General features: G+C 35.7%; 1 protein-coding gene across 3 annotated transcripts in view; it reads left to right on the forward strand.

Annotated features, from left to right (window-relative positions):
- The window catches only part of PRKD3 (protein kinase D3), an 82538-nt gene that overhangs the window by 27217 nt on the left and 28637 nt on the right, over positions 1–26684 (forward strand). For 2 of the 3 annotated variants that reach the window (XM_070574055.1, XM_008516166.2), the window contains exons 3-9: positions 10285–10423; positions 11977–12108; positions 13115–13272; positions 18170–18362; positions 21434–21511; positions 24564–24747; positions 26396–26519. In XM_070574055.1, coding sequence (XP_070430156.1) covers positions 10285–10423; positions 11977–12108; positions 13115–13272; positions 18170–18362; positions 21434–21511; positions 24564–24747; positions 26396–26519 — 1008 coding nt within the window. The remainder of the gene's footprint in view (positions 1–10284; positions 10424–11976; positions 12109–13114; positions 13273–18169; positions 18363–21433; positions 21512–24563; positions 24748–26395; positions 26520–26684) is intronic. The other variant, XM_070574056.1, reaches the window with a different exon arrangement.

Genomic DNA, 26684 nt, shown 5'->3' on the forward strand with positions numbered 1-26684 from the left:
TCTGCTTTCTAGGAGTTTATAAGCTGAAGGGAGTCCTTTTTTTTCATGATAAAACCCAAAAAACTAGTGGGACTAGCAATCTGGAGAACCAGGGAAGGCAGATTTGATCAGCGGGTAGAGCTGGAATTGAGCCAGGCAGAAACTGGCTGATCAGATCTCTGCTGGGAGGCCAGTACCAGAGAGTCAGATTACAAATGTGCAAATCACAACTCAGGGAATAGGTCAGAAGCCTTGCCTGTTTTACAGTGATTATTCATGCCTGGATTCCTAGTGTCCAAATTATATTAGTGTTTAAGTCTGTACAATTTTTTGTTATTGGTGTATGTTAAAAAAAAAAAAGAGAATCCAAGAAAGAGGTAGCAGTGTTTTCAAATCAGAGACACACCCAGGAGGAGATTTTGATTCTGCCACTTTCTCGTTTTGTAACTATAGACCCTTTTCAAGTCACTTAACTTCTGATCCTCATCTATGAAACTAGGATCCAAATATCTACCTCCATTAAAAAATTATGATTAAATGCAAAGACCTTATATGATAAGTATCTGGCACATAGTTAGTGACCCCAAAATAGTTATGGTTTTTAAATCTCTTTAAATCTGGAAAGATCATTGTTCCTGTAGTGTTCTTAAAATTTTAGTAAATACCAAAGCACTTATAGCATTCTTCCAACACGCTGACATTGCTTTACTCTTGTCTTTTGATTTTAGTATTTAGCGTATGACAAACTATAAAAAATAGTGATCAAGTGTTGATTTTATTAGAGGACTGGGATTACTTGTTTTAGGAGATTTGAGGAAAATAAGTGTCATAGCCTGTGTCAAGTGCTTTACACAATACCTACCTGATGCATAGTAACTACGCTCAGTGAATGTTAGTTCCCCACCTTCTTGCTTTCATATTGCCAGGAGGCTTAGAAAATACCTCTCTGATATAACTGCTACTGCTTAATTTGTTGAATGAACATAGTAGATGTAATTGGAGTGAGAAAAGAAATTGGCAGACAGCAGTTCACTTTAAACTATAATGATGTTTACTGAAAATGAAATGATTCTAACTAAAACTGACTGTCTGCTTTTAACTGATTTAAAACATTTGTTTTTAGTTTTGACCATTTATATGACACTAGACCTGAAGGCTCTTTGCTTATGTATCCTATTAGGAGTGGTTTTGGTCTGTTCTTTGACTGAGTGCATTGTCTCTGCAGACATGGGTTGGGTGTAATTTTCAGGTCCTGCCAAAATAGAGCGAAAACCCCAGCTGTATCTTTTGTTTTCTAAAAGCCAGTTCATTCTGTGTTGTTTTTTCCTGCCCCATTCTTTCTACTACAGCTGTGTTGCAGCAACTAGGTGACATCCTACTCTTTACTCTATACCCTGTCCCTACATTTTTTTGCCTTGGCAAAACAGTGTTAGGGAACCATTACTAATCTGGAGGCTCGAACTGAAAGAATTTTTTTTTTTAATTTTGCTGCATATTCAGATTAAGACCTTGGCTAGAATAGGAAGTTCCAGAAAGTTTGAATTAAAGATAATCAGAATAACAAAACAAAGAAAAAGGAAAATGAAAAAAGATCGCTCTGATTTGTGTCAAAGAGAAATGACAAGTGTTAAATGAAGTGGCTCCTCTGGTATACCATATCCGGAAAATTCTGAGTTGGAGATTAATGATGGAAGTTCAGAATAAATTGAGAGTCCACACTGAATAATTTTTTCATTGACTCATTTAGACTCTACTGCCTTCCCTCTATATGTAGAAACAGTCATTGAAATTCTTCTGTTCAGTTAAGTACTTTGCTAAAAAAATTATGTGAATGTTATATTCGTTTCTGGGATAGTGTTAAGTTAGTTACCTTTGCTCAATAGTCAACATTTTTTTAAGTAGGTACCTTTTAAATACTAAGTTCTAGGTGTTGGGGATTTAGTTTGTTAGTGCTCTCAAGTCGATTCCAACTCCTAGTGGCCCTGTGCACAGCAGAGCAGAACCCTCCCTGGTCTTTTTGCACCATCCTCTCACCGGGTGCTGTATCAGCCGGTGCTCCACGGCCCTTCATAGGATTTTCATGGCCAGTTGTTTTTTCCAGAAGTTGGTGGCCAGGTCCTTCTTCATAGTCTGTCTTAGTCTGGAAGGTCTGCTGAAATCTGTCCACCCTGGGTGACCCTTCTGGTATTTGAAATACTGGTGACATAGCTTTCAGCATCATGACAACATGCAGCCACTGCAGTATGACAACTGGCAGTTGGATGGTGTGGTTGCCTGACTGGGAAACAAGCCCTGGTTGTGGTGGTGACATTGCCACGTCTTAACTATTAGACCACCAGGGTGGCTTGGGGATTCAGTAGGGAACATGAAAAGAGAATGTCCTTGCCCTTCTGGAGCTTATTTACTATCATCTGGTTTATTATTAGAAAGATGTACTGTGAAGATTTATTTGGCATCAAATTTAAAAATGACTTTAGTATTCAACTTAAAAAATTAAGTGAATATAAAGAAACCTGTGGTGCTGAGAATGTTCTGTATTTTGACCTGGGTAGTGATTACACGGGCTGGGGTGTGTGTGGGTGTGTGTGTGTGTGGTTATCCATCTTGTAATTAAGATTAGTGCACTTTACTCATTATACTTCATTTAGAAACATTTTTTGAAAACTAAACTAAATGTACCTTAAAATTCTTCAAAGTTTTCCCATTGCCCTTAGAATAAAACCTATGTTCCTTTTAAAAACGTGTATCGTGATAAATTATTTGTTCAGGTAATGTTAAATTCTGAAGCTATTTTGTTAACATGTAAAAATTGTTTGACCAAGTAGAATCAAAAACTTGAAAACTTCTTACCTCATCTAACATTTTACTCGCCATTTCAATGACATGAACTTTAAACTGTTACGTTAAAGAACTCTCAAAATATAGTGTTTCTTGAAAGAATTTTATTTGCAAGTATTGGAACCTTTTACTTACAACGAGTCTAAGTTAATACCATAAAAAGTAACTTCTATAAAATAGTTCCAGAAAGATAAGCTGATGTGGTTTTTATTCTTGAAGCCATCAATAGTGCAAAAGCAAAGAAAGAATCTAGAGTGGGCAAAGAGAGCATGTAAAGGGTAAGAATTTGATAGCTTTATGATGAAATTCTGTTACTTTCCCATATGGACTGGGAAAAGACTTCATTTTGCACAGTCAAGAGGAGTCATTGGCACAGTCTATAGAAAGCAAATCCAGAAAAGCCTGGGGGAATTTGGAAAGAGGCCAAATTAAAGGCCTATTTTTCTTCTTCCCTGCTAGTTCTTTTGCTGTTACTTTCATTTCCTCTTTCTTCTTTTAATCAAGGCTGAGGTAGGCTAGGGAAGGAAATATGGGCATGTCCAGTTTTCAGAAGGTTGTTAACTTCCTTCCACATTTTCCAGTCTCTCTATACTCTTGACTCCTTTATTCCCTAGAGCAGAGTGTTCTTAACTTCAGCATTGTTGACATTTTGGGACAGATGATTCTTTGTTCTGGGGGCTGTGCTGTGCATTGTAGGATGTTCAGCAGTATCCCTGCTCTCTACCTACTAGATGCCAGTACCTCAAGTTGTAACAACCAAAAGTGTCTCAAGACATCACCATTTATCTTCTGGGGCCAAAATCACCCGATTGAGAACCACTGCCTTAGCAGAATAAACTAAATAAATAGCCAGTGACAATTATTTGCAGTTACTGAGCACATTACCACCTCTGCAGCTCTTTTAATCTTGTTCCCTATCACAAAAGTAGTGCTTTTTTTCCCCCCAAGAGAATAAAATGCTTGGAAGACATACCATTGTTAGGTAAGATTTCTGGAACGATAAATAGAAAAGAGCCCAGTGAAAATAGCAGACTCAGAAAAGTAATCAAGAATTGATTTTCATTAGTTTACTAGAATATTTCTTCTTAAAATTCTACAACTGAAAGGGGGGAAAAAGTTCTCCCTTGTTCTTTATTCTACTGAAGTCTGGCTTAGGAAAATAAGCCATTATCTTGGAAAAGCTCCCTTTTTCTGTACAGGATGTGTTACTGGCATCACATCATTTTGAGAAACATATCAAGTATTAAATATATAGGGTTTTTGTTTGTTTTTTGGTATGTTGTTCAGGACTTATTAAAGATCTCTCACATAATGAAAAACATTCTAAGAAATGATTGGATTTGGAATTTTAAAGATCACCAATCCATTAAAAGTGGGAAAAGAATGTGAATAATTTACAGAAGAGGAAATACAGGTATCTCTTAAGCATGTGAAAAAAATGTTCAACTTCACTTCTTATAAAACTATTCTGAAATACCATTCTTTGTGTAAGATCAGTGTTTGCTAATACACTTGCTATGAACTGAATTGTGTTTTTCCTCCCCCCCAGTTCATATGTTGAATTCCTAACCCCTAGTGTGACTGTATTTAGAGATAGGACTTTTAGGAGATAATTAAGGTTAAATGAGATCATAAGGGTGGGGTCCTAATTCGATAGGATTAGTGGCTTTATAAGAAGAGGAAGAGAGAAGGAAATCCCCCCCACTACGTGGATACTTGGAGGAAAGGTCATCTAAGCACACAGCAAGAAGGCTGCTGTCTGTGAGCCAGGAAGAGGGCTCTCACTAGAACTTGACCATGCTGGTACCCTTATCTCGGACTGTAGCCTCCAGCAGTGTGAGAAAGTAAATTTCTGTTGTTTAGGCTATTCAGTCTATGGTATTTTGTTATGCAGCCTGAGCTGACTAATACAACACTATAAAATAGAGTGTGGGAAAAACAAGCACTCTTATTAATACATTACTGTGGAAGTATAAATTAGTATAGCCTCTATAAAGAGCATTTTGGCAATATCTAAAAATGTCAAATGTGCATGTTCTTTGACCTAGCAAATATACTTCTAGGAAGTTATCCTATTCATATACTCAGAAAATGGAAAAAGATGTAAGTTTATACACTGGGTATTGTTTGTAGTAAAGGTCTCGAAACAGTAGCTAAGATTCATATAGCACTCCAAACATACCAGGAGTTCTAAGCTCTTTACATATATTTACTTAAGTGTCATGACGACCTTGTGAAGCAGGTACTATTTTACAGTTGGAGAAACTGAGGTTAAGTAATTTAGCCATGGTTATACAGTTAGTAAGTGAAGTGGATCAGGATTTGAACTTGAGTCAGTTTGGATTTGTTTTACTCCTTAACCCGTATCCCATCAGTAGGGAACTGGTAAAAATAAAACTATACAGCTGTAAAAAAAGGAGAATGTTCTTTGTACACTGTTATGGAATGATCTCTAAAAGATATTGCTAAGTGAAAAAGAACAAGATGCAGAACACTGTTTATAGTGTGCCACCGTTTGTATAAAATAGGGGAAAGATATCCATGTGTACTTGGTGATGTTTAAATATATTCAGAACAGTACTGAGAAAACTGGCATTGACTATGGTGGGGAAACTGGGCAACTAGAGCATAGATTTTGCACTCACCTCTTTTGTACTTTAAAAATTTTGAACCATGTGAATAAATTGCCTATTCAAAAATAAATTACATTTTAAAAGAGTATATATTCTATTCCAATGTGTAAATTAAATATCCATGCATTCATACTGATATATGTGATTGGATGAATAAATAAATGAATGGGGGAAATAGATAAATTGCCAGTGCAGAAGAATTCCAAATAATTTATGTAGGTACTCTGTCTTCAAGGAGCGGGAACATAACTTGCTATTACTTAAATGTGGGCTAAGCATAGTGACTTGCTTCCAAAGAGTGTGGTATTGCGGGGAGAGGAGGGTAGCTTTGCAGTGAAGAAACTTGACAAACACTCCCTCGGCCAGATGATCAAGGTCTACATCAACAGTGATAAATCATGTTGATGGTAGGTACATTTGATAATGATGTGATGAGAATGGCACTTTAGCTCTGTGGTCTTCTTCCCCAAAATCCATAACTCCAGTCTGATCATGAGAAAAATACCAGACAGATTTCAGTAGTGGGACATCCTACAAAATACCTGAACAGTATTCCTCAAAACAGTCAAGGTTATGAAAACCCAGCAAAGTCTCAGAAACTCACAGCCAAAAGGGACCCAAGGAAACATGACAGTTAAAGGCAATGTGGTATCCTGGATGGGATCCTGGGACAGAAAAAGGACATTGGGAAAAACTAAGGAAATCTGAGTAAAATGTGGACTCTAGTTAATAATAATGTACCAATATTAGTTCATTAATTGCAATAAATGTACCATAGTAATGTAAGATGTTAATAATAGGGGAAACTGGGTATGGGGTGTATGAGAACTCTGTACTATTGTCTCAGTTTTTCTGTAACTCTAAAACTATTCTTAAAACTTTTTTTTTTTTTTTTTTGAGGAAGATTAGCTCTGAGCTAACTACTGCCAGTCCTCCTCTTTTTTGCTGAGGAAGCTTGGCCCTGAGCTAACATCCGTGCCCGTCTTCCTCTACTTTATATGTGGGACGCCTACAACAGCATGGCTTGCCAAGCGGTGCCATGTCTGCACCCAGGATCCTAACCGGCGAATCCCGGGTTGCCAAGAAGCAGAACGTGTGCACTTAACCACTGCACCACCGGGCTGGCCCTAAAGTCTATTTGTTAAGAAGAGCATATATAATGAATACATTGAATAATATAAAAGTAAATTTGAAATTCAGGTGTTCATGTCCTATTCCCCACAGCTTAACCATAAATTTGGGAAGAGAGCCTTAGCATCTTTTGTTCTAAGCTCCACAGGTGATTCTAGTTTGTGGCCAGAGTTGAAACATTAACTTAGAATTCATTCCTGCTTGAAAATCTAATTTCTGAATTTTAAAAATCATAAACAATCAATCCCTGTGTATTCAAATCATTATTAACAGGATTTTGTTTTGTGTTTCTTTTTGGATTTTTTTTCTCAGTAATTGTTTAGATCTTTTAAAGTATGTGCTCATGATTTGTTTCCTTGTTTGTTCTTTTTAGATGTTTAATATACCCATGCCCCAAGACTTCATAATGTCTTAAGGCTCGGTCACAGTGTTTCCCTGATGTTCAGTGGCAATGTTTAATACTCTCTCTTGCTTTTTTTAGGCCGTATTGTCTGTTACTTCGTTTTGTGCTGAATCTCGCTTTCAGATAGTTCCTACATATTCTACCAAACACACCTATAAATCATAATCATGAAGAGCAGAAATCTTTTTTTCACAGCCTAGTTATTACATTTATCCCTCCCTTGGAGCTCTGTAATTCCTCAACCATATAGGTAAATCTAGTCTGTAAACCTTTGTTAGTCAAGAAAATTACTTTGTCATCATCACTGAAGGCTTTCCAGCCTGGTACACAAATGCTTATTTTAAATAAATATTCTTGATACTCCCTATAATTCTTTTTACTAGCTCTTTAGTCTCTTAATAATGTCAGTATGAATTCATTAGGTCATGTGTTTATCAAGAAGATTATTTTATATGTATTTTTTCTAAGCCATAATTATTTTAATGTTTTTCTTTTCTCATTGATGTGTTCATTTAGTTCTTTAGTTATTGGGACTTCTTGTTTGGTCAAAACAGTATTAATGATCCATATAATTCATCAAAGATAGTTCCTTGTTGTCTTGCTTCCATCTTACTGCGTAATCCAGACCCTCATACCTCTTTCCTGATGAATTCCTTCAGCCTCCCTCAGGAGGTTGCTCTGGTGTCTTCCAGTCCTTGCTACACAGTGCCATTAGCATTAGCTTTTTAAAATACAGATTTGTTCGTGTTACTGCCTTGCTCTGGGACCCTTTATCTCTCCCCTTTGGATGCAGAATAATATAAACCACTAGTATTTATCAATCACAGTGTAGAGTGTTTTATAGCCATCAAGTAATTTAATTTTCACAAGAACCCTCTAAAGCCAATGTTCCTATTATTCCTAATTTGTAGACAAGAAAGTGAGTGCAGAGGTTAAGGAGCCTCTCTAAGGTGTTATGGTTAGTAGGTGGCAAAGCTTGAACCCAGCTCAACTGATGTCAAGTTTGTCTGTTTTTGTCTCTTTCTACCCAGCCCTCCTCCACTTCCTTCTTCAGTCACCGGGGTCTACTTACCTTCTCCCGTTTACTTTGTATTTTCTCAACGATGCCCTTTACACTTTCTCTTTCACTTTCTGCCTATGAAAACCTTGCTTCTCTTTTTAGGATTCTGCTTGAATATCACTTTATTCAGGAATATAACAGGAAACTGCCTTCCCAGTTAAAGTTTTTTATTCTCTCTTCTAAAATTTTATTTTTTATTTTTGGCATTTCCCTTATCATGTTCAATAATATTTGTTTTATTTCCATCTTCCTGCTAGATTTAAGCTCCTGGAAGGCAAGGACCGTTTTACCTTTACAAACCTTGGGGCCAATGCTCTGCAGTTAGAAGACATGCAAAAAATGCAAATTTTTAAAATGAATTTTGTTCATAAAAATATTTTGTTAGAGATTTTATTTTTATAAGGATGGAATGTGGAATCCATTTTTATTAATCATTAAGAATTGTTGCAGCTAAGTTATGGGGATGTTTTACTCCTCATTTGATGTATTTGAATTCAGTAATAACTTAATAAAATTTAATAAAATTTAAAAATTCAAATTAAAATTTGATAAAAATAATTTTTCGATTATGTTTTTACTTGTCTTTTCGATTGAAAATTCTGTTACCGTTGGATATATTTTTAAAGCATATTGTGAAGTTTTAGAAACATTATTGGTAACTCAAGTAATTGAAAGGAGAATGAGTATTATAAAAATTCTAAATATTTCTACTTTCCCATCATTTACTCAGGTTAAAAAAAATACAAATAAACTCTTAAATTTCTAAGTCGTTTACCATTTTAAAAAATTTAACCTTTTCAAAAAACATTTGAGACCTTTTAGAGATTTACAGTATATACAAGAATTTTTAATGGGAAAATTAAGGTCAGAAAATAAGATAAAGCTAGGTTGGTATCTGCGCCTAAAACACCTGCCTTAAGACCCTAGACTTATGCTAGAAGTGGGTTACATATTTGGCTTTGGTTTTTCCAGTGGGCAGAGTAAACAAGAAAACATGATTAGTTACATGATCAAATCATTCGTATTATAAAAACCAACCAGAGAAATCTCTTTTATGAGTCCTCACAAAGAAGTGCTACCCTATGAAATGGGTGCACCCTGTCCTCAGCAACATGCCGGTAACAAATGCCATTACAGTTTAGTTTTACTGGTACATATCAGGCCATTCAGTGCAGGTCAGTGACATGCTATATAGTTCATTACAGGATATTCTATAATGAGCCAAAATAAGTCAGTGAAAGTATACAATTATGAGATTACCTAAACAAATTTGAAATTTCTAGAGCGGCATTTCCCAAGGCACTGGTAGTTTAGAAGATGGTCTTATTTTTTGATTGATTTTAAAATTAAATAGTTATTTTGTAAGGCAAGTCCTTAAAATTTTCTCTTAAATAACTTTATTATAACTATAAAAAATTTTAGAACTCATACCTTTCATATTTTAGTCCTTGGTGTACTAATCCCCAAAGTGTCTCAGCACTGTAATCACAAAATGTGGAAGCCCTGAAATAATGTGCATGGGGTATATGTGAACAGATCTCCAAGTCTCCTACTCTGGTCAAAGGGTTTTTAAAAAGAAAGGTACCGTAAAGAATCATCTGTTTGTAATTACAGTGAGTAGGTTAAAGAAAATATTAGATAGATGCTAGAGGCTGTAGGTGCATTGGGCAAAAATGTTGAAATTGGTACTCTTGTGACTGTAGCTTAGGAATTGATCTTCTACCAGCACTAGTCAATAGAATTTACTGTGATGATGGAAGTGTTCTATATCTGCACTGTCCAGAATGGTAGCCAGAAGCTGAGTTGGCGATTGAGCACATGTAATGTGGTTAGTGTGACTGAGGAACTAAGCTTTTAATTTCATTTAAATTAACTTAAATTTAAATAACTGCATGTGGCTAGTAGCTAACCATATAGGAAGCTCTGTTCTAGAGGACAGGAAAGACTGCTTCCCTCTCAGGCTATATGTAAGATAGAGTAACGTGAGTTCAAGATTATTTTCTCCGTCAATAACTGAATAAAGAAATCTTATATTTCCAAGAGACGTGTTTTAAGATAATCAGTGATTATTTATATTTGTTTACTTCTCTATTTTTGAACTTGAAAGTTAACCAGAATGCTTGAGTATGTGGTAGATCTTTTAGATTATTACTACACTTACATTTTTTTCATAAGATTTAGCATTTACTTATAAAAATAGAAAGCTAAGGGTATACTGATAAAGGACTGTTTTCCTGCAGTTTCCAGAGTGTGGATTCTTTGGCATGTATGACAAAATTCTTCTCTTTCGCCATGATATGAGCTCAGAAAATATTTTGCAGCTGATTACCTCAGCAGATGAAATACATGAAGGAGACCTAGTAGAAGTTGTTCTTTCAGGTAAGTAAATAGCTTTTTAAAATTTTGTTGCCTTTTTTTTCACCGAGACTTAGTTTTTGTACTAAATGCCAAGTTCACTTATGCTTAGGTTTTGTATTATAGTTGCTCACTTCTTTCATCTATAATATTGGTTACTATGTGATTTTTACTTTCAGGCAGGTTATATCACAGATGAGAAAGTAGGAAAATAAGCCCTGCATTCCTTGTTTGAATATTACTAAGCTAAGGGAATTATCAGTTGAACTGGAAGAGGAATATACTCTTCTTTGAGTCAAGAGATAAAACAGTTACACTGAAATTCTGCTCCCTTTTCCCTGTTTCTGTGAAGAGCATAGAAGAGAATTGGGGTTCAGAAAAGAAAATCAGAGAAGAAGAAGTAATGAAGATGTGGAAGAGGAAACTGCAGTACTGTTTATTTCCATGACCTCAATAATGCTCCCTCCCTTTCTGTACTCAGTGGGCATTTTCTTACCTCTCGCCTTTCCCCTCCTCACCCAGTCTTGCCATTCATTGTTCCTTAGCTCCTGCTGTTTCTGATCTCATCCAGCAGCAGGTGGGCAGGATTGTTAGTGAGGAGTATAAAGGAACAAAGAATGCATATAGTAGGCCTGCAAAACTTCTTGTTTGGCAGGAAGTAAAGGAGGAGGAGAGGGTAAGGGGGAGAGGGTAGGAAGAGAAGGAAAGCTAGCCAAGAGTCCAGTTCTGCCATCATTTTTTCCCCTTCCAGATTCTTCTTTGGAGCGTATTGATATCCTCTCTGACCATCACCTTTTCTTGTTAGTCCCTGATCTTTCTCATTCATCTAGCCCTTACACTGATCACTCATCTTCTACACCACAACCCCAAACGTCTATACACGTCCCAATCCTTAACTTCCTCTTCACTCAGAGGCTTCACTCCCTGTCCTCCCTGGAGATCATGCTCATATCCATTCCTTCTTTGATACGGACCCTTTGTCAGCCACAGGAATATCCACTAATGACTTGCAGGTTAGGTGAGAGGATGTCTGCTGATGGATGTGTCTTCTGTTCAGTTTCTCACAGAGGGAGGGGTCTCTTTTTCCTAACCACTAGGACTATAGAGAACAGACAGAGTGCATATGCTGGGATCTTAAGTTAGAACTCAGTGCATTTACCACAGAAACATTGCTATAAATTGAGGGTAAGTTCCAAGTTTTATGGGGTGTTTTTTGTTTTTGTCTTTAGTGTTCTGTTTTCCAGTGTATTGTAAGTTAAATAGTTTTTAATTTAAAACAGACCCAACAACTGTATGCAATCTTATCACTTTGAGAAAATGCTTTTGGAGGTTGAAATATGTACCTACAGACCTACTTTTGTAGCTCAAATTATTTGAAGCTGATGAACTTCCTAAAATAGAGTTTAAAAACCATAGTATTAAATGCTGAAAATAATTTATTTTTATGGTCAGATGAAACTTTCAGAGAAAAAACGATACTCTGTATTTTGACATAAGCAAACATGGTCACCGTTCTTAATCTCATCACAATTACAAATATAAGGGTTTTTTTAAAAAAAACTTTTCTTTTTTAAAAGCTTTGGCCACAGTAGAAGACTTCCAGATTCGTCCACATACTCTCTATGTACATTCTTACAAAGCTCCTACCTTTTGTGATTATTGTGGTGAGATGCTCTGGGGATTGGTACGTCAGGGACTGAAATGTGAAGGTATGTGTTCTAAATTTTTGTATCATTTGAAATAGAATTTCATATTTCCATTCTCTAATCATCAATGAAAGAATAAGGTCAACTTAAACTAGGCCTCTCTGAGGATCATTTTCTCTGTCTGTAAAATGTACTCTACCTCACTGGTTTCATGAAGAGTAAATAGTTAAATGAAGTTATATGGGTAAAATACCTGGCACAAAGTAGTGGCTCAATAAATATTAACTTTTTATCTTATTATCTTTTTAAATTATCTTTTTAAAACGTTAGTCTTTTACATGCCGCAGTAAAGTTGTCCTGAATTAGAATTACTGGGGGTAGAATGCAGGTGCATGTTTCTGATGAAGAAACCATCCTTTAAGGTGGAGGGTTAATAAATTTTTTCCTTAAAGGGCCAGAGAGTAAATTTTTTTAAGTTTTGCTGGTCATATTATAGTCTCTGTCCCAACTAAACTCTGCTGTTGTGGTGTGAAAGTAGCCGTAGAAAAGATGTAAACAAGTGAGCATGCTGTCTTCCAATAAAATTATTTATGAACACTAAAATTTGAATTCCATATAGTTTTCACATCATGGGAGGGATTTGGTACATAGTCCACAGTTTGCTGAAGTGCCTCAAAGCCAGTGTTTTTCACACTTTACCATGTATCAGAATTACCTTGAGGACCTGTTAAAACATACTTTGCTTGCCTTCATCCCCAGAGTTTCTGATTCAGTAGGTCTAGGGTGAAGCCCGATACTTTACATTTCTAACAAATTCTCTGATGATGCCTTTGGGACCACACTTCAAGAACCACCACTCTAGCTAACTTTAAACCTTTCTATATATTTCCTCTTTTTCTTGAATTTGTTAGTTTGCACTTAGCCTGTCATCTGGGTTCTCAATTAGGGTATCAGTTGCTGCTAGAGAAAATAGATTAAATAAAAGAAGCTCCTGTTTTTTATGTAACACACTTATATAGTAAAGTTTTTTTAAATCTACTTATTGTTTTATGTTTTAAAATATATTTAGGCTGTGGATTAAATTATCATAAACGATGTGCCTTCAAGATTCCCAATAACTGTAGTGGAGTAAGAAAGAGACGTCTGTCAAATGTATCTCTGCCAGGACCTGGCCTTTCAGTTCCAAGACCCCTACAGACTGAATATGTACCCCTTCCCAATGAAGAGGTATGTGTTCTAAGGTAATAGAAGGGCATTTTACTTCGTATTCCCTGTGTTTCTACAGGATATATGATATCATCCTAGAACATAAGTTATATACTAAAGAATGGTAACACTCCTACGCTTAAGTAAGTTAGAATGTATTAGTGGGAACAGGGCTTACCAATAGTAATGAATTGCATTTTGTATACCATGAGGTCACATCATCACTTCCCCACTGCATTAGCCTCCTAACCAGTATCCCAACTCCTGGTCTCCGTACCACATTTTATACACTACAGCCAGATTATCTTATTCCACTACAGCTTAATTAACTCTGATTATATCACTCCCCAGATGGAAACCTTTGTATATTCTATGTTTCTGACAATCTACTATTCAACATTCCTTGAACACACCCTCGTTCCCCAATCTTTGTTCTTGTTGGTGTTCTCCCTACATGCCTTTTCCAGATCTCGCTTAACAACTACCTTTCCTGATTTTTCCCCTTACCTGGAAGTTATTTTATCTTTTGAATGCCATAGTGCTTTTCAGTCCTCCCTAGTGGTGTGTATAGCATCCTACCTAATATCACAGTGTTTGTCTGCTAGGTTGTCCTCCAGGAGTTTATGATCTGTTTAGTGAAGAGAGTGCTCTTGTCTTTGTGTGCCCCACCCTGCCCAGCACAATACCTGGTGAGATCTATCAGTAGATCTGTATACAGTGAGACAGTTGAGACTCAGAATGCTCTAGTGACTTGACTCAAGTCACAAAGAAAATCAGTAAGCGATATTAGAATGAAATCCAGATCTGATTATTTTTAGATCATTGACTTTTCCTAATATATTGTACCCTTCAAGGGTAAAGGTAATAGATCAAGGAAGAAATAACTCCCTTGTTCATGTAATAGTATTTAAGATTGCAGTCTGTGGATGGAAGTCGTTTTGCCAGTTAATTGTTTCTGTAACCTCTCTGGTCTTCTGTAAATTAATGGCAAAATCAAGCCTTTGGGCTGTTGTCTTGACACTCTAGTCACAAGATTTTGCTAATCTGATGCAGCAGAGTAAAAACTTCTGAAATTCTTTCACAGAAATCCCGTATTTCCATATTGCTTAGCCCTAGTGTGAGATTTTTGAAGTAGGAGAAGAGTGCTATGGTATAAGGAATTGAGTGCTAAGAGTTATTAGAAACATATACAAGAGTTTGAGGAAAGACTGGTAATAGAAAAATTAGTGCATTTTATACACTGAACTGCACAGGGAACTTAGCTGGGCATGGAGACTATAGGATAGAGATATATTGCTGTAGGAGCTGCACAAATGATGTTCGTATGCCAGCTATCCCCAACTGAGTAATACTAGATTAGGAAGTAGCAGGACAGAGCAGATGACTGAGGCGTTATGTTTTAATTCCTAAGTTTATATTTAATCCTGAAGATGAAAGTTCCTTAGGGAAGTATAAGACGTAGAGTGACATGTTTGAATTGGTTAGACTGTGCAGTGTTTTAGAACAAGTAGAAATTGTGGAGTGGAATGTCTCTCAAGAAGGTTACTTTTGTCAGTCCAAGCATGCAGTTTCAGAAAGGAAGGAAGTACAGTAAGAGGTGAGCTCATGGAAGAAAATCAGAGGGAAAGAAGAGTGGGAAAAGAGGACACTCTAAAAGCATGGAGGAGATAGCAATTAGGAGATGAGAGCAACCTCTAATCTGAGCCAAGGTTAGAGGACAACTAACTTCAAGTGGCTGCACAGTAAGAACCTCTTAGGTTCTCATGTACCAGGCTTCATGCTGGGGGCTTTACTTGCCTTTTCCCATGGAATCCTCACCTCAGTCCTGGAAGGTATAGATATTATCCTGATTTCATAGATAAGGAATGAGGAAGCAAAGTTTCTAAGGAGTCAAGATATTAAACTTCAATGATAACTGAGATAAGCTGGAAAAAAGGCCAGTTGGGAATAGAAACCTTTGAATCTGACTCTGAGATTGTCGTCATTTACAGGTGACAGTAAGAAGGCAGTTTCTGTTACAGTGTATGAAGTCAATAAAGGGAATCAAGTAAAGAGATGGAGGGGCAGAAGAAAATAGACTGCTCATTGAATTTTGTTTTAAATGGGACCACTGAGATTAGTGAAACCAGAATTGAATGATGGCTATTTGGAGATGAGAGAGAAAAATGATCCTTGCAGTACATTTCCGGAGGGGCCAAGACAGGACAGAATCAAGGTAGAAAGAAATTGTTGGGTCTAAGTTTACATTTAGAAAAAGTGGAGCTATTTCTTTCACCGAATGATATTCCAAAGTCAGATATGTATGTATAATTAGGGAATTGCCCCCTTTAAATGCCTTTATTATTATATATAATTGAGAGTTGGCAATGTTGTTACAAAGTTTTTGTGAGCAATTACTTCAACAAATGTTAGTTTAACCATGCTGTAGAAATAATCAGATTACTTTTAGAAAAGTTTTGGTTACGGGTTAATAAGAAAGAAATAAGAACTTAAGCTAAGCAGTAATTTGTAAATAGGGGTCATTAAAGCAAGGTAAGAGAAGCACTTTGACTCAGTTCTAGTTACTCTAATCTCAGTGGTCCCATTTTAACCAAATGCTCTAGGTAATTCTACCAACAGCCTCCTTCCTCCAAATTCTGATTGAGTCTGCTGCACCTTTCTTGCCTTCCTCACTCCATGTAGTGGCAAACCACTGTCACTGGTGAGATGGAAGCGTCTGCCCAGGTGTGTTGAGATGGGAAAAAGGTTAAGAATCTCTGGACTGCCGTGTAGAAGACCTAGGTCTAAGTCTTGATTTAATACTAGCTCTTGGTAATATTAATCCCTTTGAGCTTGCTGTTTCATATTCAAAAATAGGAATAATAACATAAATAACTACTTGTACTGGACATAAAAAATTAGGTGGCTCCTACAACCACAGTCCTGAGTATTTCCTTGCACACATGCTCTGTACCATGTTCCTAATACCCCAGTCTCATCAGGACCTCACAAAAGGCAGTCACTGACTGGCCATTGACATATGGAGAGATCTGTTAGGAAAGTTCTTCCTTACAGGGATATCCTATGTATTTGACGATGACTGACTAAATCAGTCTTAGTCCATTTTGTATGTGTTGAACTTGAGACAAACCAAAAGTGGTAGAAGTAGAAGCAGGAGAAGCAGTGCGTTGAGTCACCACTAAAATAGGGAGCCAGGGATGAACAAAGGCCTAAAACATCTGTTTCTAGTTCCCACTGGCTTCTTTATTAGCTTTGCAGAAGCACTGTGTTGTTCCTTTTGCTGAAGGTGCCCTGTACATGGCAGCATGGAGGAAGGGTGCGCCAGACTAGGACACCTTGCATAGCTGAAGCATGCAAGTTTGGTTTGGGTTTTAACATTCTTTTTGTACTTTTCTTAAATGACTGCTTCATAATTTGTTTTAGAAAATTTCAGGCTAGACATTAGTGAAAAACTGTTCTTTTTATAGTGCTCTCCTCCATTCGTCTGTTCTTCTCTTTTTTCTTCTTTTCCTTCTTTCTACTTTCTTCAAAAAAAGTCTTTTTTTCCCCTCCTCCCCTCACAACTCCGTTACAGTTCTCTGTCTCCTGGTTTCTTCTGGCTTCTTTTGCTTCTATTGGTTGAACATGTCAATGTAGAATGACAGCTTCTCTGAGTTACAGACATTACTAATTATAGAAGGCACGTGAAAGGTCTCAGGACCTCAGTTCTGGCAGTGAAGATGCAAGCAGCTACAACAAGATCTGTAATACATCTAGATGGTAGTTATGTATTTGAATTTTGTGCTGGAGAACATGGACTATACTTTATTAATTTTTGTATCTTCAATACGTAGTATAAGTCTGGCCTATAATAATCAGTGAATGTTAAATGAATGGGATGGGCCACATTGAACTGGCTTATAATTTGATATGTTTATTTCCCTCATATATATGGAAAGGGCCATAGTTAGAAAAATCCAGGGGCTGGCCTGGTGGAGTAGTCGTTGCGTTTGCATGCCTCACTTCGGCGGCCTGGCATTCACATATCCGTATCCTGGGCGCAGACCTGCGCACCACTCATCAAACCAAGCTCTGGCTGCGTCCCACATACAAAATAGAGGAGGATTGGTACAGATGTTGGCTCAGGGACATTCTTCCTCAAGCAAAAAGAGGAAGATTGGCAACAGATGTTGGTTCAGGGCCAATCTTCCTCATCAAAAGAAAAGAAAAGAAAAATCCACTCATCCATCAGGTTACGCAAAATTTTTTAATTAAGGCTATCTTTAATTTTTCTTTTTGTTCACTTGTGGGGAAAAGCCCAAATAAGTAGCAATTACTTAAAATATCAGGGAACTTCTTAAAGCATAATTACTGGGGCTGAAGTTGTTTTAGTTAGTTTTCTATCTGCCATTATTTTATATTATCATCATTAATTAGATTTAAATTTTTACATACATATTTTAGTATTAAAATAAATTTGAAAAACTAATGAGACTTGTTTCGAAATATATTCAGACATTGTGTTCAGTAATTCAACCTGAGCAGCAATAACACTTTCTGATTTATTTACTTTTCCTGTGATTAATTCCTTGGTAAAGTTTTTGAAGGGATTTGGACATCTGTTATGAATTCCTTTTAAGGCTTCTGTTTTTTATTTGTAAAATGCCTTATGTGCCTGGCGAATAATAGTTAATCAGTGAATACGTATGTGAGGATGAAACTATCTTCTGCCTTTTTAAAGCATAAATAATAGCAAAAAATTCTGCACTTTTCTCATTCAAGAGTTGGTAAGTTAATCTTCCAGAGGAAACTGCTGAGATCCACATTTTTAAATTTTTGGCTTTAGTGTTTGAAGTAAGTGACTTTTGTGGTCAAGCCTTGCTTTTAATACTTTGTTTTTAATATTGACTTCTACTTATGGAAATTACTTCTGTTTTAGTCACATGTTCACCAAGAACCAAGTAAGAGAATTCCTTCTTGGAGTGGTCGCCCAATCTGGATGGAAAAGATGGTAATGTGCAGAGTAAAAGTTCCACACACGTTTGCTGTTCACTCTTACACTCGTCCCACAATATGTCAGTACTGCAAGCGGTTACTGAAAGGCCTCTTTCGCCAAGGAATGCAGTGTAAAGGTAGGATTCCAGTAGGGTGTTTTCTTATGTAAAATTCATTTCTGTCTTTGTTAGCAAATATAAGTTTAAAATATTTATGTTTTGGAAGTGTTAAGCAAAGAAATTGATCTCTTAGGTGTTCATTTAAAAAAGAAAGAAAATATACATGGGTATTTATTAACAACTTCTGCTACTGTCTGCAATATGTGTACTAGGTACTAGGAACTATGCTACAGAAAAATTAGAATATAAACATGTGAAAACTTAGAATTTAGATCTGTGAGGTATGGCTGCCTAACACTTGCCAATATGGAATAGTTAGTAGGCAGGTAAGCTGATATTTGAGCTCAACTATTTCTGATTCCAGGGCCAGATACTATCAAAATAGAAAATAATGCTTTTCTCTTTCTATTAAATATTCATTCACACACACGTAAACATATTATGATAGTTTTGATGTTTTTATTTTTAATTATGTAGCTAAGAGAGCTGTACAGTAACTGTCATTCTGGAGAATAATCACACTGAAATAGGTAGTCTATAGTAGAAGCCACTGGAATTATAATGGGGACCACTCATATTTGGATACTAACTCAGAACACTATCATGGTGTTCCAAAAACATCTCTTAATGAACCAGGTTTTTAATAGAGTGATGAAATATTTTTTTTCTTACAGTCATATAATGTTATTATGCTTTTATCGTTTTGTCTCTTATCTTCTCATCTTCTCTACATCACAATGCTATACAACAGAGTAAAAACCAAAATAAAGAGTTTAAATGTTATTAGTCATTGAGCCAGGATAAGGTATAAGTAGTCTGTCGGTAATCTTATGTACTTATTTTTCATGTAATTTTTTTAACAGTTCTTGGTACCATACTTTTTTATATAGTAGAAGTATTTATGGAGTTGAGTTATCCAGTTTTATCTAAATAAAACATTAGAGTTGAGGTCTTTGCAACAATAAATGCTGTTTACAATACAGAGTCAAATAATTGTGTATAAATTTAACTTGAATATGTTAGAAGAAAAAGCTTTCCTTTGCAATATATGGCAACATGGGAGAACATCAAATAGAAGACAGGTTGTTGTCAGGTATTGAATAACCATCAGACAAGCATAATTAAATGTCGAAATTTTATTTCAACAGCTTACTTTTGAATATGAGTTAATATATAAATTAATACTTTAAAATATCAACACTAAAATGTATTGGCAAGAAGCCAGTAAGGAATGTTTGGGGAAAGAACATTAATAACAGATGTACAAATTCTAGCCAACATGTAATCTTAGTAAAGATAGTAAATAATGCTCCTCTGCTGAACAGAACGGAACGTTCCAAAACCATATGCATACAATATTTTGTAGAGGAACTAAAATAAATATGTAGATTAATGAATTTTGAAATAAAACCACTTAACTCTGCCACTGGGTTATTAGTTTAACTTCTTAGAACTCTAAAAGAATAATGTTTTGTGCTTATATTGGTTCAGAGAGTAGCAGGTTATATTTCTTTATAGCTAAGCTATTTTAGTTATCAGTCAAAAAGTCATAATTTACTTCAGTGAGTCCTGTATTTTTGTCATATGAATTAACATACTTAAAAAGTAAAGTAGCCATGATTCTCATTCTTTTGTCAAGCTAAGGAAGAAAGAAAAAAATAATTAGTTAAGGTGAAACAGTTATGCTGGATCATTTGAGAAAACATACAATTCCAAAAAGAGCTATTCATCCATTCATTCATCTGTTTATTTTCTACTTTGTTATATTAAAAGCTCAACGCAGCTTGAAAGCAAATATAAAATATAAGAAGCCATAAACAAATTAATAAAAACGTGGGTAGGAATAAAACGAAATAAAAATGCCTGCCATTAGAATCTACATACCTGCTGCAGGTGGGCCACAAATTTGGCTCTACATTTTCAAAGGGAAAATGGAAACCTTGTTATTTTCACAGTTCGCAAACCTCATGAGATAAAAAACCAAATCAGTTTTTTAAGATATATGCAAGATAGTAATATCATATATGAATTTTTCTAGGGCCTATCATTTAAAAAAACAGTGTTAATATAATGTAAGTTTTATCATGCACCAAATTATTAATGTCATGGGGCTTTTTCTTATAAGGACCGTTTCCCTATTCTATTGGCATAATACCCAGAATTTTCTTGAATCACAAGGGTTACAAAATCATTCTGAATCAGGACTTGAAATGATTTTTACCCAGTTATTGCCAGTAGATGTATTTCAGACTGCTGTTAGACAGTAGTTATGGCAGTGGGTCTCAATTTTACTGTCACCTAAAGAAGTTACTAAAACACACATTTCACAGCCCCCCTCTCAGAGCTGCTGATGTAGTAGGTCTGGGGTGGGACTCAAGAATTTGCATTTCCAACTGGTTCTCAAATGATGCTGATGCTGCTGGTCTGGAAACCACAGTTCGAGAACCACTGAGTTACTTAGTAGTAGTGAACAGCTTGTAACTGACACTGATCAGCTTTACTATCAACTCTGAGGTTCTCGTAAGCTGCAGAGAACCATTATGTGCAAGTGGGAGACCTTGTGCATGAGAAGCTCAGTCCTTCCTCACAAGGTTGTATGGGAAAGCCCTTACTAATTTCTAATAAATGGTTGTGGAATCTCAGTCTCTTTTCTGCATATGCCACCAGGTCCTAATAATTAGGAATTGAAAGTAAGTGCTTGACATATATTGGAAGGGAATTTAATCAGCCTGAGAAACTCTTAAGGGGGATGAGAAAGATGAATGTGAGGTAAGGAAAGGAAACCGAGCTGCCAGCAACATTTTGGCAAAATATTATACAAATAGTATTAAGTTTTCTTTACAGATAAAGAAACTGAGCCCTGAGGGGTTAAACAACTATTAAGAGGTGGCATCAGAATTTGAAACCAGAACTTTAGTGCAAGACCTGAGTTCTTAGTAGAGGAAAACTTTATTATTTTATCATCATCATCATTGGTATCCTCATTACTAATAATACTCTATTTGTGGGTGATTTAAAGAAAGTCTTTAACCAGGTCTGTTACTGCCTGACTTTTTACATAAATTAATAATCTGAATGTTTTATTTTAGATTGTAAATTTAACTGCCATAAGCGCTGTGCATCAAAAGTACCAAGAGACTGCCTTGGAGAGGTGACATTCAATGGAGGTAAAATTCTTTTTCTTAATTTCCATAAAAGATCAGAAAAGGTCACAATTCTTTTGTGTATTATCTTTGTATGAGGTTACATTTGCATACTTTATTTTGTTTACTTTGTTTCTTTGACTTTTTTGTCTGATTTAATAATCAAGCAAAATACAGAAATAAGTAATGGTACACTTTTGTTAGTAATTATGCCTTCTCATCTTTCCTTTATCCACCTATCACCTGGTAGTCTAAAACAGCTGGTAGTGCTGCTTATCCTCTTTCATCTTTAGACATAAAAGGAGTTATATTAAAACCCTGCTGTTGTCTCTAGAACTATTTCATAGTTCAAATATTTATTGACTGCTTACTGTATAGTAGGCACGTTCTAAACTCTTTACATTTATTGGCATTTAAGCCTAAGAACAACCCTTTGAAATAAGTACTTACAGATGAATAAACTTAGGAACAAAGACAATAAATAACTTGCCCAAGAAATAGAGCCGGTAAGTGGTAGAGCTGGGATTTGAACCCGTGTTGTCTGGCTTCGTAGTCCATAGTCGTCAGAACACATTGTACTGCCTCACTGTCTCTTTCTCCGTCAAATAATCATTAAACATTTTCCCTTTTTTGCCATTTTTTTTTCTCTTTTCAAGATTATATTAATAGAAGTCATTACCTTTTTTGGAAGAAAGGAGTAATGACTAAACTTTTCAGCATTATTTTTTTTTTAATAGGGTCTTTTTTTTTTAAAGATTGGCACCTGAGCTAACAACTGTTGCCAATCTTTTTTTTTCTGCTTTATCTCCCCAAACCCCCCCGTACATGGTTGTATATCTTAGTTGTGGATCCTTCTAGTTGTGGCATGTGGGACGCCGCCTCAGCGTGACCTGATGAGCAGTGCCATGTCTGTGCCCAGGATCCAAACCCTGGGCTGCCGCAGCGGAGCGCGCGAACTTAACCACTCAGCCACGGGGCTGGCCCCCCTCAGCATAATTTTTCTTTAACATTTACATAACTGATAAAAATTGAATGTAAGTAGTTCCGTAGGAAGAAAAGCACAGGAATGGAAATTAAACTCTTTAACAGTTTAACATTTTATTTTCTGTAGTTGCTGTTTAACACCATTGACAGAGCATGATTGCTTTTCTCGTTTCAGTTAATCTGAATTAATGCAGTGTTTCTCTGTGATTGAAGTCTTTTGTAGATTTATAGTTCGTGTATTGTGCTTTTCTACCTTTTGATAAATGGGTATGAAGTACTATTTATTTTAATATGCACGGATCTGTATACTAATGAGTTTGATGAGCATCTTTCACATGTTTATTGGTTATTTAGGTTTTTTGCCCCTGTAAATTGCTTATGCACATGTCTGTCCATTTTTCTGTTTATTTGTTGTTACTGATTAGCAGGAGTTGTAGATAAATCTACCTACTAATTCTTTGTCAGTTACTTGTGATACAAATACCTTCTCTCAGTTGGTGGCTTATCATTTTTTAAGCAGCTTTACTGAGATGTAATTTGCATACCTTACAATTCACCCATTAATTTATTCAAAGTTATGCAGCCATCACTACAATCTAATGTTGGAACATTTTCATTACCCTGAAAAGAAACTCCATACCCATTAGTAGTCACTCCCCACCCATTCTTGCCCACTAGCCCCTGGCAACTACTAAGCAACTTTCTATCTCTATGGGTTTCTCTATTCTAGACATTTCATATAAATGGGATCTTATAATATGTAGTCTTTCGTGACTGGTTTCTTTCACATAGCATAATATTTCTTTCACATAGCATCATATTTTCAGGGTTCATCCATGTTGTAACATGTATCAATACTTTATTCTTTATTATTGACAAATAATATTCCATTACCTGACTATATCACATTTTATTTATCCAATCACTCAATGGACATTTGAGTTCTATCCACTTTGGAGCTGTTATGAATAACGCTGCTCTGAACACTTGAGTACAGCTTCTGTGGATGTGTGTTTTCATTTCACTTGGTAGATACCTGGTAGTGGAATTGTTGAGTCATATAGTAACCTTGTGTTTAACATTTTGAAGACTGCCAAACTGTTTTCCAAAGCAGCTGTACCATTTTACATTCCCACCAGCAGTGTGTGAGGATTCTAATTTCTCTACATCGTCGCCACCACTTGTTAGTGTCTGTCTTTGGATTGTTGCCATTCTAGTGAGTATGAAGTGATACCTCATTGTGGTTTTGATTTGCATTTCCCTGATGGCTAATTGATATTGCACATCTTTTCATGTACTTATTAGCCGTTTTTACATCTGCTTTGGAGAAATATCTATTCTGGTTCTTCACCCATTTAACTGAGTTATCTTTTTATTATTGAATTGTAAGAGTTCTTTAAATATTCTGGACACAAGTCCTTTATTTGATATATGATTTGCAGAATACTTTCTCCCATTTTGTGGGTTGTCTTTTCACTTTCTTGAGTTATTGTTTGCAGCACAGAAGTATTTAATTTTGATGAAGTCCAAATTATTTATTTTTTCTTTTGTCACTTACTTTTTTGGTGGTGTATCTCAGAAGGGTTTGCCTAATCCAAGGTCACAAAGGTTTACTCCTATGTTTTCTTCTAAGAGTTTTATAGGTTTAGCCCTTACATTTAGGTTTGTGATCCACTTTAAGTTAATTTTTGTATTTGATTTAAGAAGGGGTCCAATTTCACTTTTTTTGGATGTAGATATCCAGTTGTCCAGCACCATTTGTTGAAAAGACTATTCTTTCCCCATTGAATTTTCTTGTGGAAAATCGGTCAAAGTATAATAGTGGTGGCTAATCTTTTACTTTGCTTCTAGTATGTTTTGCCATATAGAAACTTAAAATTCTAATGTAATAAACTTAATTATGCCTTATGGTTTTTGCATTTTTTTATCTTCCTTAAGAAATTTCTTTATCCTGAATCATAAGGATATTTTCCTGTATTTTCGTTTTAAGAGTTTTAGAACTTTTTTTCACATTTAATATACTGTCTCTAAGTTTAGATGTATTGGTATCCCAGTAATATAAAACTCTGAAATTCATTTAAAACTTTGCCAGAACCTTCCAGTCTGGGAACAGATACAGATATACCAATGGATATTGACAGTAGTGACATGAACAGTGATGGTAGTCGGGGCTTGGATGACATAGAAGAACCATCTCCCCCAGAAGATAAAATGTTCTTCCTGGATCCGTCTGATCTTGATGTGGAAAGAGATGAAGAAGCTGTTAAAACAATCAGGTAACACACGTGTATGTATTGCAAGCTACTTCCAAATGCAGGGTTAGTCCAGGGGCTCCATTAGGAAAGAAAAAGCCACATCTCTCTAAGTGCAACCTAAAGTTCAATTTAAACTCTAAATTGTGGCTAACTCTTTTACATGCACCACAGTATTTATACCTGAAATAAATTATATCACTCTTGCCATCCATTCAAGATGGGAAATATGAGAATCTTTGTTTTCTTAAAGAGAAAAATGCTTTATTTAAAGTAATTTAGATATAATATCTAGCAGTGGAGCAGCCACCACAAGGTGCCAGAATTGAACTATCAGTTAAAACAACCACTTTCTTTACACAGGCAGATTACTTGGTGTTAGAAATACCAGTAGGAATATATGACTGAAGTTGTTGCACAAAGATAATGGTAACGAATTTAGGGCAATTTTCATATTACCACAATTAATCTATTAGTACTTTGTAAAAATGCTATTGGATTATAGAACTGAAATATCCCTCTGTGTTTATAGAAATTCAGTTTTTGTATATACAGTCCTATGGTATGTACTACCTTGTAATAAAATGTTAATGTATTGGCAGGTTTTGTTTTTCACAAGAGGCATTTAGAGAAAATGGATCATTTATCAATCTCACATGGCTAAATCATCATTTATTCAGTTTGACTTATCATTAAATTACAGCTATTATTACTATTGTCATTATTAATTAAAACTTAATGTTTACCCTAGTTGGAGAATAACAAAACTTAGCTAGTTTCCTAATCATAAATGCTTCATAATTTAAGGGAAAGTATTTAACTCATTGTAAAACAATGTATTTTTTGCAACTCCCACCCCAAATTGCTCTTCTTTTCCAGCTGCACTGTTACTGACCCATGTTTCAATATTATCTGATTTGAATAATTACATTATTTTTTGTATCTTCTTAATATCTGTAAATCATTTTTCTTTCAACATTTTATTCTAGAAGTACTTTTTGCTAACACTACGAACAATGGAATTTGACATTTGAGCATGTGAATTTGGGTATGGGTGTACAGTCATACATCACATCTTAATGACACATCTTAATGACAGGGATGCATTCTGGGAAATGCATTATTAAGCAGCTTCAACATTGTGCGAACATCATAGAGTGTGGTATATAGCCTACTACACACCTAGGCTATACAGCACTAATCTTATGGGACCACTTTCATATACGCTGTCTATTATTGATTGAAACGTCACTTTGCAGCACATGACTGTTCTTGCCTTTTGCTTTGATATGAATTTACTAATTTATCATGCTGCCTAGGGCGGGAAGATTCTCAACAACAATTCCAAATGAGACCCTCTCCCAGCCTCCAGATCTTCCAGTTGGGGAGGATGCTTTCTGCTCTGTTGCTTGCTTATGTTTTGTGACCCTCCAGAAAATATTCATGACAAATAATGTGGACTTAGAGTATTATCCTGATCTTTCATAAATCAACTTGTGTCATCATAACCAGAATAATTTATTTTCTTCTTGAGCCATTGTTTGTGTTCCTAAGATATTTTAAAGATTTTAGCTCAGTTGTGTTAAAAATGGCTTGAAGAGCTTACAGTATTTGTATGATTTTTAAAAATTGAAACTACCAATATTTATCATAAATTTTAAATATCTTTTAGTCCATCAACAAGCAATAATATTCCGCTAATGAGGGTCGTACAGTCCATCAAGCACACAAAGAGGAAGAGCAGTACGATGGTGAAGGAAGGGTGGATGGTCCATTACACCAGCAGAGACACCCTGGTCAGTAATTACAGACATTTTAATGTGATAGTGAAACTCTCTTTCTTTGTTTTGTGCATTTTTTAAATCAAAATGAGATATGTACTAAGACTAACAATTATAGTACACTGAAACTGTAGTCACATTTGTAAGAATTTTTAAAAGGCAGAATATTTAATGTATTGT

Source organism: Equus przewalskii, chromosome 14 (assembly GCF_037783145.1).
Source record: "Equus przewalskii isolate Varuska chromosome 14, EquPr2, whole genome shotgun sequence".
NCBI lineage: Eukaryota > Metazoa > Chordata > Mammalia > Perissodactyla > Equidae > Equus > Equus przewalskii.